Consider the following 15902-nt stretch of genomic DNA (forward strand, 5'->3'; position numbering starts at 1 on the left):
CTCTTGGCTATGGTCTATTTCCTGTTTCTGAGCCTCGTCAGCGCTAGGACAAAGGTAGGTATTGCAGCATAATAGTTACAGCCGGTCCAATATCTCCGAGCCACGGACCAAACGACACTCGCACTCGTGCGATATTTAGTTCCAGGTTGTACTCGATGCCACATGGGGCTTGGAGTGACGGTGGAGTGTCGACAGCCCAGGCTGGCTGCCGTGGTGTTTTGTTTTGAGACACCAATGACTCTGAGAAAAAAAGATCTAGAAGAAATCCTGGGCGATGAAACAGTTTGGATGACAGCACCGCATTCTTGTGTTGCTGTTTTGGGCATCGAGATGCAGGCTCGAGGAGTGGGCCGCCGCCCGCGCCTTACACCGCACAGCGCCAAGCCTTGTTCTTTTGACGGGATTGGCGGAGGAGGGGGTTGGTGGGTCCAGCCTGCCGGGGGCTTGCTTGGGCTTGCATTGGTTCCTGGCTCAAGCTCGGACTGGGTACCAGGGTACTTGGCCCCAGCTCTTGCTGTCACAGATGACGGGACCTTTGCCTTGTGCCTTGCGATGCCATGCCTTGCCCAGAAACTCGACCACCTCCTGGCTGTCTGAAGAAGAAGTGCTTTCGCGAAGAATTGGCGAATGGCCAGAATCAATAAAACCTTGCCCCTCCAGGCCTCCACTATTCCCACTCCAACCAAGTCCCGACAACATCCAAACTTTCAACCTACAGCATCATCGACTCCTCCTGCTCTTCACTTCGGCACATGCGGTTGCAACAACAGCCCACCACGAGACATGACCTAGCCCCTTTTAGCCTTGCCTGACACCTCAGCTCCCCCCCCTGTATTCCTCATACCTAATATTTTCTTCGGTCTCGGCTTTGACCTTCCCAACCATTCGAACGTCGGGGTTGCAAAAAGCTGCCGCCGCCGCCAACATAACGTTTTTGCGGCTCCGACCCAATTCCTCACTCGACGACCTTTAACATCGACGACGCGATCCGAAAACCGAGAAGATGATCGTGTCGCGCAATGCCTACCGTCTCGTCGCTATCATCTACGGCTGCATAGTCATCTACATATCCGCGCCCTACCTCTACCGATTCGGGGACCATGTGAGACAGACGAACCCATTTTCGGGTCAGAAATGGATCGAGCAAGCCTTCGTCCCGACCGAAGCCGAGCTGGCATGCCTCAACGGCCAGTCTTCCTCGTTTGAACACCATCACAACCACCATACCACCGACGATTCCGAACCAATACCAAACATTGTTCACTTCAACTACGGGCTGAAGAACCCACTGTACAACCCGGGCGCAGGTCACTTTGATTTCCTCAGCTACCTCGCAGTCAGGTCAGCCATCGTATCTCTCAAACCGGACGCTGTATATCTTCACTATACCTACCTCTCCGAACCACCCTCGCCGGACCCCCACGCCGACCCATTAACCAATCCTTGGATTCGTCGGTTGTCAAAAGACATCACGTTAATCCACCACCCACCCACCTCCTCATCCGACCACTACGCTCACGTCTCGGACACATTGCGCCTCAAAGCCCTCCTGACAGACGGAGGCATCTACCTCGACATCGACGCCTTTGCCCTCCGTCCCTTTGACCACATCCTCGCCAACCCCTCGCCCCATGATGTAATCCTCGGCGCAGAAGGCGGAAACCGCTGGGGTCTCTGCAACGCCGTCATCGCCGCCCGGCCCAACTCGACTTTCCTCACCAGGTGGCTAGAATCCTATAACAACACCGACCTCTCCAAGGAATGGAATTACCACTCTGTGATTCTGCCAAAGGAGCTCGCCGAGGAGCACCCAAGCGAGGTTTGCGCCCTGGCGCCCGATGCGTTTTTCTGGCCGACATGGACGTGGAGGCATATTGACTGGATGCATGAGAGGTTGGACAAGGAAAAGGCAAAGTACTGGGAGGGCGAGATTGAGAGGCATGGGGGCAGCTTGTTTACGAACCAGCTGGCGTATCATGCCTGGAGTCAGATGGCCTGGGAGAGGTATTTGAGGGAGTTGACGCCCGAGGTGGTGCGGGGCAGGGATACGAGGTTTAATTTGTTGATGAGGAGGTTTTTGGAGGATGATTTATGATGGGGTTGAGGAGATGTTTGTGTATATCATGAAACGGCGTTTTTGGTCTTTTTTGAGCGGTGAGCGATTTGGCAAAGGAGGAAGAAGAGTATTGTTAATGGCTGATGACGATGGGAAGCGGCGGTGTTGGACATTGGGACAAAGGAGCATGGTAGCGGTTGGTTTTTTCTTCCGTTTCTTTTCTCTTTTTGAATCTTGATAAAGATACCCCAGGTTTATGTCGCGCGCCTATAAACCCTCTGAAGATTTTATATATAGTATGGCATTGAACTGTTTCGTTCGTTTATTTGGTCTTTTTTTTTTTTTTTTTTTGTTTGTTTTTTTTTTTTGTTTGTTTTTTTTTTTTTTTTTTTTTTTTTTTTGTTTTTTTTGTTTTTTTTGTTTTTTTTTGTTTTTTGGTACATTTTGGAAGAGAGAGCACATATACACAAATGATAATGATATAATATTTTGACAAAGAAGGAACAAGTAGGTCGAGGCTTGTGCCAAGATAGGAGTGTTTCTTGTTCCTGACCCCTATTGGAGTGATGGCAAAACTTGGGTAGGCTTGAGGTTTGGTTCTGCATGGTACTTGTGTGGGTTGATGAGTAGGTAGGGTACAAGTCCGAGAAAATATCCGTATGATCAAATCGGCCGAAGGTACGGGCGATTGGCGGTTTCTTTTCTGGGTATTATCTAATTACAGGATTTGATCTTTTTTTTTATATGAGATCTTGGCCTCCTTTATATTACATCTCCTCGTCCATGCCCCCCATCCCTTGCTTCAACACCAGAAACTCCTCGCCATCGCTTTTCAACGAGAAAAAGAAACCACCATGCTCTCTCTCATGTACATCAAACATTAACACAATATTTACCTCTTAACCCCCCCCACCCTCTAAGCCCACCAACTCCTTACCCACCCCAACGTCCCCAACCTCCTGCTCTTGTTTGGCTGCGTCAACCGGTTCAGGCAATAACTCGCATGGTTCCTCGTCCGGCTGCCATCGCACTCACACCGACACCCAATCCCATCCTCCCTCTCTTCTCGAACTTCAAACGCCGGCCCCCCCAGGACTTCGCTCTGCGGTAACTGTCCTCCCGGAGCGTTGGCAGGACATTGGAAGTACCAATCATGCCTATACCCAATATCCTCAAAGTGGTGAACCTTGTGCGAATCAAGCAGCATCGCCAGCGCGAGCGAATGCACCGGTGCATCTCCCCACTGTTTTCTCATGATCAGCATCAAATTCTTTCCAAGTCGGAAAAAGGGGGTTAGGGTACTCACCCTCTCCTCATAAAACCCCCCTCTCTCGTCCAACCTCTCAAACAAATCCTGATAAGCATTACTCCTGAAAAAGTCCAAACTCGCAATCTCGAAATTGCTCCAGTAATGGCACAAATTCCACCCGTCCCCACGCCCGTCCCTATGTCCCAACCCGCTCATCATTTTCCTGATCGGCCAAGGCAGCCAGCTCGGGCTCACCATCGCCTTCCACAGCTCGGTGGTCCGATAATCCTGCTCCTCCTTCCAGTCAGCCACCGCCCGAAACAACCCCGGGCACGTCGCCGGCTCCTTAGGCAGCGCGACGGTAAACCCGTACACCTTTTCATGCTTGGCCATCTCCACAAACGGGTCGTACGTCAGCGCGCAGTAGAATTCCACGTCCGGTTCAATCCGCCAGTACCATTTGTACTCCCTCAGCGCCTTTAGCGTGTAAAACTTGCCCGAATAAAACCTGCACATGTGGTGGTATGATTCCAGCCCACCATACAACACCCCCTGTTGGCCCTGCCTGTTGATCGCCTCTCGAGCGCGGTCTTGGTTTATATTCGCGGGGAAGCCCCATTCTTCCTTGGGTATGACCTCGAACTTTGCGCCGCCCGAGACGGTCTCGTTCATGGTTGAGACAAATTCCGGGTCCCAGTCCTCGTCGTTGAGGAAGACGATGGGGTAGTGGAACCAGCGGTTGAAGTGTTTTTCTATCGAGATAACGGTGCGAAGGGCTTTTTCAACTTCGTGGTTGCGGGCGAGCATTACTATTGCTGCGGCTTCGCGGGGCGCCGAGGGGGAGAGGTCGGGTTCTTGGCATGAGGTGTAAAAGGGGACGTCGAGGTCGCGGGCGGGGTGGTGGATGGTGTAATAGGAGTTGTGGAGGTAGACTTCGGTGAGGAGGGCGAGGAGGAGGAGGGTGAGGGGGATGCGGTAGGGGTGGAGGCGGGTTAGGAGGGTGCGGAGGGGGCCGCGGGGGCGTGTTAATGGGGGGAAGAGCATTTTGATGGGTCAGGAGGTTGGGATTTGAGGATTTTTTTGGGGGGATTTTTTTTTTCTAGTTTTGTTGTGAGGGAACTGTCGTCGTTGTAGTTGTCGTCGTCGTCGTCGTCGTCGGGAGGAGTGGTATATAATCGTAATTGGCGGTCACCCGGTAGCGAAGGGGTATATATCGATCTGCCGAGAACTGGCGGAGAGTGACAGAGAGAGGGAACGACAAGACAGAAAAGAACACTGAGGACCAGCTCTGGAAAGCTATCGCGAGATGCTCATCTGGCGCTCCATGGCCGCGCGCCTTTGTGATTGCTCAACTGGAAAAGAAAACAAATGTTGTACCTGGTCCCCGTCGTTTACCCTCTGGAGCCACTTCATAATTTACCCATCTAGCATAGGCCAGTCCAGACCAGCCACAAGGGTCCATCCAAAGCTTCTGTGGCCCGTGCTTCCACATGAGCTTAGCATTCTCTCGGCTAGTTCAGGAAGGGAATAGCGCTGTCTCTCCCCGACAAGGGGATCCGCTGCTGCAGATGTTTCGGCTGATGCCAAGACACCGGCCAAGGAAGAGAGTGGCGTACCCGGCGGCAGTGCAAGGGAAATGCCCCAATTGCCAAATGTTGAAAAGAAGAGAGTGCCGGTTTTCCAGATGTTGGTTCTTTGTGGAGAAAGAACGGCTACGCGTCGTGCCCAACGTGTAACCACAACTGGGGGGATGATCGGATGTCGGAAAGTGATGCCAATTCTTCTTACGAGATCCTCCATTGGGCAGGCCTGGCTGGGTGGTGGTGGCCAAGCGGTGTGATGCGCCCAAGTTACTATATAGTCCATCTCGTCCGCCTTGTGCTTCCCTCACCTTCAAAACCGACTCAGCTGGCGATCAATTGGACAAGGCTATCCCCGTTGTACAGCCGCTGAAAAAAGACCCGTTTCCTTTTCCACCGCCGCATTTCCTCTTTCTCCCTTACCTCGACTCGATTTTATAAGAGTCTCTTTTTTTGTTCTGTAAATATTTTTGGCCCCCCCCCGCCCTCCCATGTCCAACGACATGCCCTCGTTACTCTCCCTCACCCAGTAGACACAAAAGCCAAAAAAAATGAAAGACCCCATCAACTACGACCACTGTCTCTACGACACCGACTCAGACGACCATGAAACCCACGAATTCCTCCGCCGCTCCAGCTGGGACAACCACCACCGCAACCTAACCCACCTCCACACCAAATACATCACCCCCACCAAACCCTACCTCCTCAAAGCCCAACGTTTCCTCTCCCGCCTCCGCCTCCTCCGCCGAACAGCCTGGCGCGCGACTCCCCGACCCCTCATCCTCCTCCTCAAATCCCTCCTCCTCTTCCTCACCTCGATCCTCATCCTCACCCCCATCTTTCTGCCGTCCTACAACAACCCCCCAATACACTACTCCCAAACCCTCCACGCCTGCCGCGGCACTTCCCCCCGCGAAGGCTGCGCAAACCTCTTCAACGAGCAAGTCTTCATCGCCACAATCCTCTACGACAAAAACGGCAAGCTCGCCTCAGGCCCCTTCTCCGACCGCCTCCTCCGCCTCATCCGCATCCTCGGCCCCGACAACGTGTTCCTGTCAATCTACGAAAACGACTCCGGCCCAAAGGGCAAAGCCGCGCTCGAGGAGCTCAAATCCCGTGTGCCCTGCAAACACGCCATCACATCCGACGACCACGTTTCCCTGGATAACTTCCCCACCGTCCTCCTCCCCGACGGCACACCCCGAGTAAAGCGGGTCGCCTACCTAGCCGAACTTCGAAACCGGGCCCTGAGACCGCTGGATCAGAGGACAAAGGAGGATAGGATCAACGGGGTCAGAAAGTTTGACAAGGTTCTGTTTTTGAACGACATCGTTTTTGACCCCATTGACGCGGCGAATTTGCTGTTCGGGACGAATGTAGACAAGCAAACTGGACGGGCGGCCTATGTCGCCGCGTGCGCGATGGATTTCTGGTTCGGACATAGAATGTACGACATCTACGCCATGCGCGACGCGGACGGGTACGCGAGCTACCAGGCCATCTATCCCTTTTTTGGGGAGAGAGGGAGGGGGCTGTCCCGGAAGGATGTTCTTGAGAGTAAGGATGCGGTGCGAGTGAAGAGTTGCTGGGGGGGCATGATGGCTATGCAGGGGAGGTATGTTCAGAATGTGGAGGAGGAAAAACCAAGAGGAAAAGCGTGGGAGGAGGGGGTGGTGGCGGGACATGCGATTGATCCGGGGAATCATACTCGTGCTGATGCTGCTGTGACGGGACCGGTGAGGTTCAGGCATGAGCCCGGGGCGTATTATGATGCGTGTGAGTGTTGTTTGTTTTCGGCGGATTTGACCGAGGCGGCGAAGAGGCAGGGGGATTTACCGGCTGGGGCGATGAAGGGGAGTGAGAGCGGGATTTATGTCAATCCTTATATTCGTGTGGCGTATGAGGAGGGGGTGTTTAAGATGATTCATGTCGTGAGGGTGTGGGAGAAGCTGATCAGGATCATTTATGACCTTCAGACCAGGCTGTTTGAGCCGGTGGCGCAGAACCCTTGGAGGACGGTGCAGCCAGGGGAGACCTTCGAGGAGGAGATTTGGAACGGAAAGGACTGGGAGGTTGTTACTCGCGTTGGGAGGCCGGGGTTGTTTTGCGGTGTGAGGGAGATGCAAGTCCTGCGCGTTGGGGGGAAGAGGGCGGGGAAGAGTGGGAATAACTGGGCGAATACAAGAATGCCGCCGGGGCAGAGGATGGAGTTTGCGACGTGGTGGGGAGAGATCTTGCCCGAGAGCTGGAGAAAGGATTATGAGGATACCCCTGAGGAGGAAAAAGACGAGTTTTTTTACAAGTTGTATTCTTGGGATAAATGATAGGGTGGCACACACGTGTACATACATACACGTGGCCGGTCACCCGCCGTGATGTGATTGATTGTGTGCAAGATCACACGAGAGCAGCAGCATTTTTGGATATATATACACGGAGAGGGAAGTAACATTGGACGAATAACTTGCATATTATAGAGTACTATAGTTCATATGCCTTAGGTACATCACAGCATACAGCGGAGGATAGTGGGGGATTTACGACTTTATGTCGCTGGATATCCTGTTGGCTTGGTTTTTGGATGGTAAATAACAGTAATGAGAAACCACTTCTAGGTTGAAGATGTGTTACCTTGCGGCGGGAATCTAGTGAAGCGTGATATGGAACAAAAGTCCCTTGGTGACCTCAACACAGAGCTTATCATGGAGCACAGCTCCTTACCTACAATTCATCTTCTATATTTTTAATCGAGCCTTCTACTCCCTTCGATCATGTATATATATATCCACTTAGCTGACATCCATCTGCGCGCTACTGTCTCCTACATGTCTAGTTTACTGCACTTGATATCCCTTCAATCTACTCTTCTCCCCCCTCCCCCCCACGAACGTCATTCTTGGCATCAATCTGGGGAACCCCTGTTGCAGATCGGGCCGGGCCTTGGCGTGCAGCTGCCATCCCATCTTCCATCTTCGACTTAATCTTTCATCCCCGCTCACGTCATTCATCAGATCAGACTCCCAAAACACTGCAACTGAGATGTTATATTTCATTGCTACTCACTCTTTTTACTGCTAAATGCGGAAAACCTCCCTCATGATGACAACGACTCAGTATTTACAAGCACTGAAAGTACCAATCATTAAGCTTCTGGCACGTCCATGGGGCCTCGCACTCCTTCGGTCCAGTCCAGTTGATCCCGCCGCACTGTCCCCACCTCTTCGCACGCTCAGTCGGTTGAGTGATGGGCGCCGAGCTGGTGGTGGTGAATCTGGTGGAAGTGCTGGTGGTGTTGATTCTGGTCAAGGTGGAAGACGTGCTGGCAGTGGTAACCCTCGAAGAGGTAGAGACAGTCGTAGGCCTGACACTAGTAACCAACGTCGTGCTTGTAGTCGTAGGGATCACCACGGACGAAGTCGTCGGCACAGCACTCGTCGTCGTAGTAGCATCACACCACTCCTCCTCATCATCGTCGCTATCCTCCCCACCTCCGTTACCCGGGTCACCACCCTCCACAACCCCCTTTGCAAACATCACACCCCTCCCATTGGTGCCCACATAAACCTGCCCCTCCACACTGGCACTTCCCACAACCCTATTCGCACTGATAGCCCCAAATCCTTGCAGCCCCTGGATATCGACCCACGACTCTCCATTATCTGAGCTGGCATACAACCTCGGTCCATTCAAGCCGTAGCCGAAAGCATAAATATTCCACTTCGACCCTCCCTCACCGAGACCGAAGGCGAACTGCTCCGTGTTGGTGATGCTGCCCTCTCCAACCTGGGCGTAGTTGAGGCCGTAGTCAGTGCTGCGGAGGAGACCGATGTTGGTGGAAACCCAGACTTCACCAGCGACGACGGGGTGGGCGACCATATCTTTGATGGCCACGACAGTCATTGATGTGGTACTGCTTCTGGGGTCGACGGCTACTGTCAAGAACGTGGCGCCGCCGTCCAAGCTGCGGTAGAGGGTCCCTTCGAAGCCGGCGTAGAAGATGGAGTTGTTCCGCTTGTCGGCTGCGATGACGGCGCCCGAGGGGAGGGAGTCGACGGGCGTGAAGACGCCCTCGGCCGAGTCAGCCGAGGGGACGACAGAGCCGGGGTTGTAGGTGGTTGCGGTGGAGGTGTGGAAGCGGAGGACGCCGGCGTTGCCAGAGGACCAGAGGACGGTGGAGGCATCGGCCGAGTAGGCGAGGGTGCCGCTGTGGTCGGTGTTGCTGGCGCCGTAGTGGGGGGACCAGGTGAGGCCGCCGTCGGTGGAGATGGCGATCTGGGGAGAGCCAGGGGAGTTGCCCACGCGGACGACTTGGTTGGGCTTATTGCCGGCGTAGTCTGTTTACTTGTTAGTGAAGCTCCTGTATGGATGGTCTCTGCCACTTACCAACGTCAGTGGCACTGGTCCACATGGGGTTCATCCAGGGGGTCTGAGGAGAAGTCAAGAGATCGGCGGCCTCCTTAAAGGTAAAACCGTTGTTGTCACCAACAGCGGCGAGAAGCTCGGAACCGCCAGGGGCAGATGCAAGGCCAAGGACAGCCATCTCCTCGATACCGGCAGCAAGAGAGTGGATGGTGATGTTGCGGGTGGTATCCCACTTGGTCAAATCGTGGCCACCGAAAAGGGTCAAACCAGTGCCGTACAGCCAGTGGTCGCTGTCATGGGGGTTGATCTCGAGGGCCTCAATCATCCATCCCAGGCGCTTGCTGTCCTGAGAGAGAAAGCCAGTGTTGATCCAGGGTGCTTTATCAGTCTGGAGGATTATTAGTCCGAGGCCAATGCGTTAAAAAAGGACGCATAAGCTCACATGAATGCTATAGTACAGGTTCATATCGGGATACCCAGCCCACTCCCAGAGAGGAGACCAGGTCTCACCAGAGTCGGTAGAACGGAAAAGTTGGGCGTCCGGCCACCAGGAGTTCAAGCTAGCCACGACAAGCGTGCCGGGCTTCTTCATGTCAAGACCCAAGCCGCCAAAGCCGTAGAAGAGATCACCGCCAGAGACGGGGGTGATGTCCTTCCAGGTGCTAGTGGTGAGGTCGTAGCGGTACACACCGCCAGAAGTACCATCATACGGACCAGCTCCGTCGCTGTAAGTGAAGTACAAAGCCTTCTCGGTTGGCTGAAGCTTGCACTTGTGAGGGAAGTATTTCGTAGGCTGGCCGGCGACCGGGGCCCAGGTGGCACCAGCATCGTCGGAAACATAGACGGAAGCAGTGATGTTGTCAGCAGTACCGACGAAGATGCGCGAGGTGGCGCCATTTCTGACGCTCGAGGTCGAATCGAAGGTGACAAAGGTGAGACCGATCTTGTCTCCGTTGTAACCATAGAGGTCGCTGGGGTCCACGATGTAGGATCCCGCGTTGGTGAAAGAGGTCACCTTGGAGAAGGTGGCACCACCGTCGGTACTCTTCCACAGACCATTTCCACTGCGAGCACCAAAGTAGATGATGTTGGAGTTGGCGGGATCGACAGCCAACCTCTCGCCCATACCACGGCCAGGCATGTTGCCGCCCACCTTGAAAGGCAGGTCGGTAGACACCCACGTGGCTCCCTTGTCGTCACTGCGGATGATGGCGCCCGGGTTGGGATCCCAGTTTGTGGTGTACATGCCCACCGCCGCGTAGACTCTGTTTGGCTCCTGAGGGTCCAGGGCGACAGCATCGATGCCCCAATGGCCCCTATCTCACGAGATGTCAGATATTTCCGACTCTAAAAACACTCGGTCCCGGAAGACAACCTACCATCTTTCATCAGTGCCAAGGCTATCGGTGATGGGAGTCCAGGAGTCGTCAGGGTTCAGCCTGTAAAGACCACCAATGTCGGTCCTGGCATAAGCCACCCCAGGAGTAGTCGGGTGAAAGACGATGCCGGGGACGAAGCCACCACCGCCACCAATGTTGACATTCTTCCACGAGAACTCGGCGGCAGCAGGAGCAGCCACAGCAGCCACAAGCAGGTGGACGAGCGACGAGACCTTCATGGCCGCAGAGAGGACGTCGGTTGAAGAAGTGTTGCAGGCGCGCACCGAGCAGAGCCCCAAGCACGTCAACAGAGGCGGGATGCATGGCAGTTAATATATCAACACTTTCTTGCCCTCCATCCGAAGGATATGGGGCCACTTGGCGGTCCATCGAGGACCATCCGAGGGCTCTGGCCGTCTTCCCGTCGACATTCCGACAGGACGTACCACTTGGTGCAAATTGAAGCTGTGGTCCAGGACCATGGTTTGTGGTGGAGAGGCCAAAAATACCAACCAACCCCAGCTAGTCCCGCTCGCCAGTCATGATCGAACCTGGAAATGGACGTTGTCGTCTACCACTCCCGAGTTGCCGTCGATACGACGCTGCTTTAGGCGCACCAGGAGCATCTCCCTCCGTGTTTCCAGGGCACCCTGGTGCAGCGGCGAGAATCTGCGGTACAACGGTGGCAGACGGTGCCTGATCGAGATCATCTGGCCGAGAGACGGTGAGCGGACAAGCAGCTGGATCTAGATCCGGGGGAGCGTGAAATAAGAGAGGTCTGGTGTTGCAAAATGTACGGTTTTCGACAACACATGCGATGGATGGGAGGCAATATCGGCGAGCAGTTTGTATGAAACAGATCGAAATATCAAGCCGCAGTACACATGTAAAATAGGCCCAGAAATAAGGACACTTTGAGATGACAGAGTACATGTAAGATGAAGGAAGTTGGCGATTGGTGGTGATGATGGTTGAATGAGGGAGAAACGCACAACCCTAACCCGCAGGCCATAGCCGCCAAGACTGTGGTTCACATGAAGCATCCCCCGCATTTGCTGCTTCCCCAGATTGATCAAGGTGTGGGGCAATGGTTGCAGGTGCCAGGTGACTTGAATCGTGCTTCCTTCCTCGGACAAACCCGTTGGAGGACAACAGCTTCTTCCAGTGACAAGCTCGAGATGTGACCTCCGTTCCCCTCTGTCGTCATTCAACTGAGTCCTTTGCCATCGTCTCTTTGCTCTCCTTTTGCATGACTCCATAAGATACTCAACGTCCACTGTTCCTTGGCTTCCATCCCCTACATCGAATGCCCGGTGCATCTTGACGAGGCAATTGCTCCGATGTCTCATGGAAACGTCCCCTCCGCGCCCCTGGGAGAGGCACCCTCCTCCGGCCTGGGGCCAAACCAAGACCGCAAACTCCCGCCGTCTACTCCGGACTGGAATAACCTCAGGATCATCCACCGGAACACCCTGCCGCCCAGAGCCCACTTCTTCCTGTACCAAAACGCCTGGGATGCCTTATCTCGCGATGTCTCTCTCTCCAAAGCACAGCTCCTGTCCGGAAAATGGCTCTTCAATCTTGCCAGGTCACCACTGCAGGGTCCTGTTGACTTCCACAAGCAGTCTCCCGTGCAGCTGGCAGACACACCCGAATGGGTACCCGTCGCTGTACCCGGAATGTGGCAGCTCCAAGGCCACGGCAAAGGGCCACAGTACACCAACCTGAACTTTCCCTGGCCTGTCAATGTTCCTCACGTACCAATTGATGACAATGAATGTGGCCGCTATGTAACCCAATTCTCGCTTGACCAACAGGATAAGGGCCATCAGCTTAGGCTACGTTTCGAAGGTGTCGATGCTGCCTTTACCGTCTGGGTCAACCACCAACAGGTTGGCTACTCCCAGGGCTCCAGGAATCCAAGTGAATTTGATATCACACAATTTGTCCGTTTTGAAGACATCAATGTTCTCTCGGTCGAGGTTTACCAACGGTGTGACGGGAGCTACATCGAAGACCAAGTCAGTCGTCCCTATATCTCTCCCAAATCTGTGATCTAACCCCTCCACAGGATCAATGGTGGCTCAGTGGCATCTTTCGAGATGTTTGGCTGCACAAATTTCCCAAGACGCACTTTGAGGACGTTCAGATCCAGACTGAGTTACACAACAAGTACAAAGATGCAACACTCCATGTGGAGGTCAAACTTAACTCCGACGCCAATGTCACCCTGAGTCTCTTGGATGCGGACAATGTCGAGATTGCGAGAAAGACAAAGGCCGGCGAGGGAACGATACACTTTGATGTCCATGTCAAGAATCCCCACAAATGGACGGCCGAAACCCCCTATTTGTACCAGCTCGCTCTTTCGATGCCTGGTTGTTCCCTTGCTGAACGGGTTGGCTTCCGCAAAGTTGAACTCATTGATGGAGTCTTTTGTGTCAACGGACAACCTATCAAGCTCCGCGGTGTCAACAGACATGAACATCATCCTGACCATGGACGGGCAGTTCCCTTTGACTTTTTGAAGGAGGACCTCCTGCTCATGAAGAGGCACAACATCAACGCCATCCGGACTTCTCATTACATCAATGACCCCCGGCTGTACGAACTGGCAGATGAGCTTGGCTTGTGGATCTTGGACGAGTGCGACCTCGAGTGTCATGGCTTGTTTGTTGTGGGTGTGGATGGTAACAAGCTCACATCCGACAATCCGGATTGGGAGGAAGCCTACATTGATCGTGCTCGCCAGATGGTCATGCGGGACTTCAACCGCCCAAGCATCATCCTCTGGTCTCTGGGCAACGAGTCTGGCTATGGCCGCAACCACAGGGCCATGTACAAGTTCATCAAGAGCCTTGACAAGAGTAGGCTTATCCACTACGAGGGTGATTGGAGAGCCGAGTCCGCAGATGTTATCAGCAGAATGTATCACTCCATACAAGACACGGAGAAGTATGCAAAGGACCGCTCGTGGGACAAACCTGTTGTTCTGTGCGAGTACATTCATGCGATGGGAAATGGGCCAGGTGCTATCAAGGAGTACATTGACTTGTTCTACAAGTACCCGAGACTCATGGGTGGTTTTGTGTGGGAGTGGGCTAACCATGTGAGTGCAGTCCTGGTTTGGTATGTTTCTTCACAAACACCTAACATCCACACAGGGTCTGAGAACCAAGACCAAGGACGGCAAGGAGTACATGGGATACGGCGGTGACTTTGGTGACGACCCCAACGATTACAACTTTGTTCTTGACGGACTCTGTTTCTCTAACCATACTCCGACCCCCGGTCTCATTGAGTACAAGAAAGCCATCGAACCTGTCCAAACATTGGGCATTGAGAAGGGTGGTCTCGTCCGAATTGTCAACCGATACGATTTCCTTACCCTTGATCATTTGATATGCCATTTGTCGTGGGTAGACGACTCGGGCTCCTATAACCTCGGCATGGTAGAAGTTCCAAAAGGTGAGTAGTTCTGGTTGTATGGTGGCGAATTAAGCTGACTGTCATCAGGCATCAAACCCCATTCTGAAGGCATCATTCGCATTGAACTCCCCTCCTCTACACGGCCATTATCTCATTTGACACTGGAGTTTCGACTGGCCGCGCCAACGGGCATGTGGGGAGATACCGGTCATCTTGTTGCCACAGGTCAAGTTGCGGTTCACCCTCCAAAGCAGTTGCAGACGCTGCCCCTGAAAATGAAGCGTATTGGGGCTGTCAAGACTAGTTTGATCAACCCGTCACTGCTCTCCGTCGTTGGGTCGGGGGGGATCTCGTGGGATTTTGACCTTACTATCGGTCAACTGGTGAGCTGGAAAAATCCGAAGCAGTCTGATGAGAATATCCTGGCCGAGCCGCTGGGGTTTGAGATTTATCGCGCCATGACGGACAATGATCGGGGATGCGACTTTGGCAGGAACTGGTTTAACAGACGGTTGCACCAGGCAAAGTTTCATTTAGTGGAGGCGACGTGGAAGGAGTTGCATGAGGGAGCAGCGACGGAGATTGTGGTCAAGGGACGGATGGCGCCTCCGGTGTTGAACTGGGCTTTGGAGTTGAAGATTACGTACATGTTGGGCGGGCATGATGTTGCTATCAAGGTGGAGGCGAAGCCTACAGGGGCCCTGCTCCCCAGAGCATGGGGGCGACTGGGACTGGTGACGAAGCTCAAGGGGGTTGAGAGTGTGGAGTGGTTTGGACGGGGCCCAGGGGAGGGGTACAGAGACAAGAAGATGAGCCAGCTGGTTGGGTGGTGGGGTGCGAAGGTGGGGGAGCTGATGACGGATTATGAATTCCCGCAGGAGACGGGGAACAGGACGGATGTGAGATGGGTCAGGTTTAGGAACAAGGAGAACAAGAGTTTGTTGAGTGTGGATTGGCAGAATTGGCAGGCCCAGAAGGGAGGAAGGGAGATGGGGGATTTTAGCGCGTTGAGGTATTCGACAAGGGAGCTGGACGAGGCGAAGCATCCTTTTGAGTTGGAGGATAAGGGGAAGGAAGGGGAGACGGTGGTGCATTTGGATTGGTGGCATCACGGGTTGGGGACTGGGAGTTGTGGGCCCGAGACGTTGAGGGAGCATACCCTTGAGGCTGGGAAGGAATATGAGATGGAGGTTTTGCTGTACTGAGGTGGTTGGAGGGATATGTGCTGGTAAAGGGTGGTTATCTTTAGTGTTTATGGTTCAAGATGAAGGGGGGGCGAAGGTATTTGATCGGGGAGATGTTGATTTATTTCTTGTTTAGTCTTATCAAAGTCCTTTTAGGTACATGTGTGTCAAAATGTCTGGTTTGATGCTTCTTACGAGGCTCTGAGATGCTGATGTGCTCGATGTTATCATCTAGGTCAGCCTTTGATCCAATCTATGGAGCCCTTGCCCCAATGTTATTCACCATCATGGCCAGCACCCATCGACCGCGCACCTGCGTCGCTTGTTATCGCCATTCTTTTTACTTGCCTTTCGCCGTGATGGGTGTTATTATGGGTACTCTCTCCAAGCTCGCTTCACGACCGGGGCCCATTGGAAGCAACTTCTCGACTGAAGCATCGAAGCATCATAGCATCATAGCATCATGGAACAATGATGGAGTTCAGTGGTGTGGAGATTAGAGGGAGGCTGTCGTCAGTCATCGGTGGCAAAATGGATCAGCTGAGAGACACGTAGCGACTCCAAGAACAAACGTGCAGCCCAACAGCAATCGTCGCGAAGGGAATAAGGACAAGTCTGGACACAGTGTCAATTATGCATAGGCATTCTCACTTGCAAAAT

At 53.6% G+C, this 15902-nt stretch overlaps 6 protein-coding genes across 6 annotated transcripts; 3 read left to right on the top strand and 3 right to left on the bottom strand.

Moving 5' to 3' along the window:
- Window positions 1-955: 955 nt before the first annotated feature.
- QC762_0068540 (uncharacterized protein) lies at window positions 956-2359 on the bottom strand (the record flags this gene model as incomplete). Its single annotated transcript, XM_062883708.1, has 2 exons — window positions 1394-2359; window positions 956-1326 (listed from the first exon to the last, which is right to left on the bottom strand). The coding sequence occupies exons 1-2, from the start codon at window positions 1431-1433 to the stop codon at window positions 956-958; spliced, it is 411 nt and encodes a 136-aa protein (XP_062743698.1). The 5' UTR covers window positions 1434-2359.
- QC762_0068550 (uncharacterized protein) lies at window positions 1004-2095 on the top strand (the record flags this gene model as incomplete). Its single annotated transcript, XM_062883709.1, has 1 exon — window positions 1004-2095. One exon carries the CDS (start codon window positions 1004-1006, stop codon window positions 2093-2095), a length of 1092 nt encoding a protein of 363 aa, XP_062743699.1.
- Window positions 2360-2972: 613 nt separating the features above from the next.
- Window positions 2973-4349, bottom strand: QC762_407840 (uncharacterized protein; the record flags this gene model as incomplete). The annotated part of the gene is made up of 1 exon (XM_062890245.1): window positions 2973-4349. The coding sequence occupies one exon, from the start codon at window positions 4347-4349 to the stop codon at window positions 2973-2975; it is 1377 nt and encodes a 458-aa protein (XP_062743700.1).
- A 1087-nt stretch (window positions 4350-5436) lies between these two features.
- On the top strand, window positions 5437-7212 carry QC762_407830 (uncharacterized protein; the record flags this gene model as incomplete). Its single annotated transcript, XM_062890244.1, has 1 exon — window positions 5437-7212. The coding sequence occupies one exon, from the start codon at window positions 5437-5439 to the stop codon at window positions 7210-7212; it is 1776 nt and encodes a 591-aa protein (XP_062743701.1).
- Window positions 7213-7636: 424 nt separating this feature from the next.
- On the bottom strand, window positions 7637-11727 carry CEL74A (Xyloglucanase). Its single transcript, XM_062890243.1, is given in 5 exon segments — window positions 7637-7762; window positions 7771-9222; window positions 9272-9638; window positions 9693-10566; window positions 10630-11727. Coding segments are annotated over 4 exon segments (2697 nt in total). The 5' UTR covers window positions 10869-11727; the 3' UTR covers window positions 7637-7762; window positions 7771-8005.
- Window positions 11707-15495, top strand: QC762_407810 (uncharacterized protein). Its single transcript, XM_062890242.1, has 4 exons — window positions 11707-12650; window positions 12701-13738; window positions 13794-14097; window positions 14146-15495. Exons 1-4 carry the CDS (start codon window positions 11970-11972, stop codon window positions 15261-15263), a joined length of 3141 nt encoding a protein of 1046 aa, XP_062743703.1. The 5' UTR covers window positions 11707-11969; the 3' UTR covers window positions 15264-15495.
- The last annotated feature ends 407 nt before the right edge of the window (window positions 15496-15902 follow it).

Source organism: Podospora pseudocomata, chromosome 4, assembly GCF_035222375.1.
Source record: "Podospora pseudocomata strain CBS 415.72m chromosome 4, whole genome shotgun sequence".
Taxonomy (NCBI): Eukaryota; Fungi; Ascomycota; class Sordariomycetes; order Sordariales; family Podosporaceae; genus Podospora; species Podospora pseudocomata.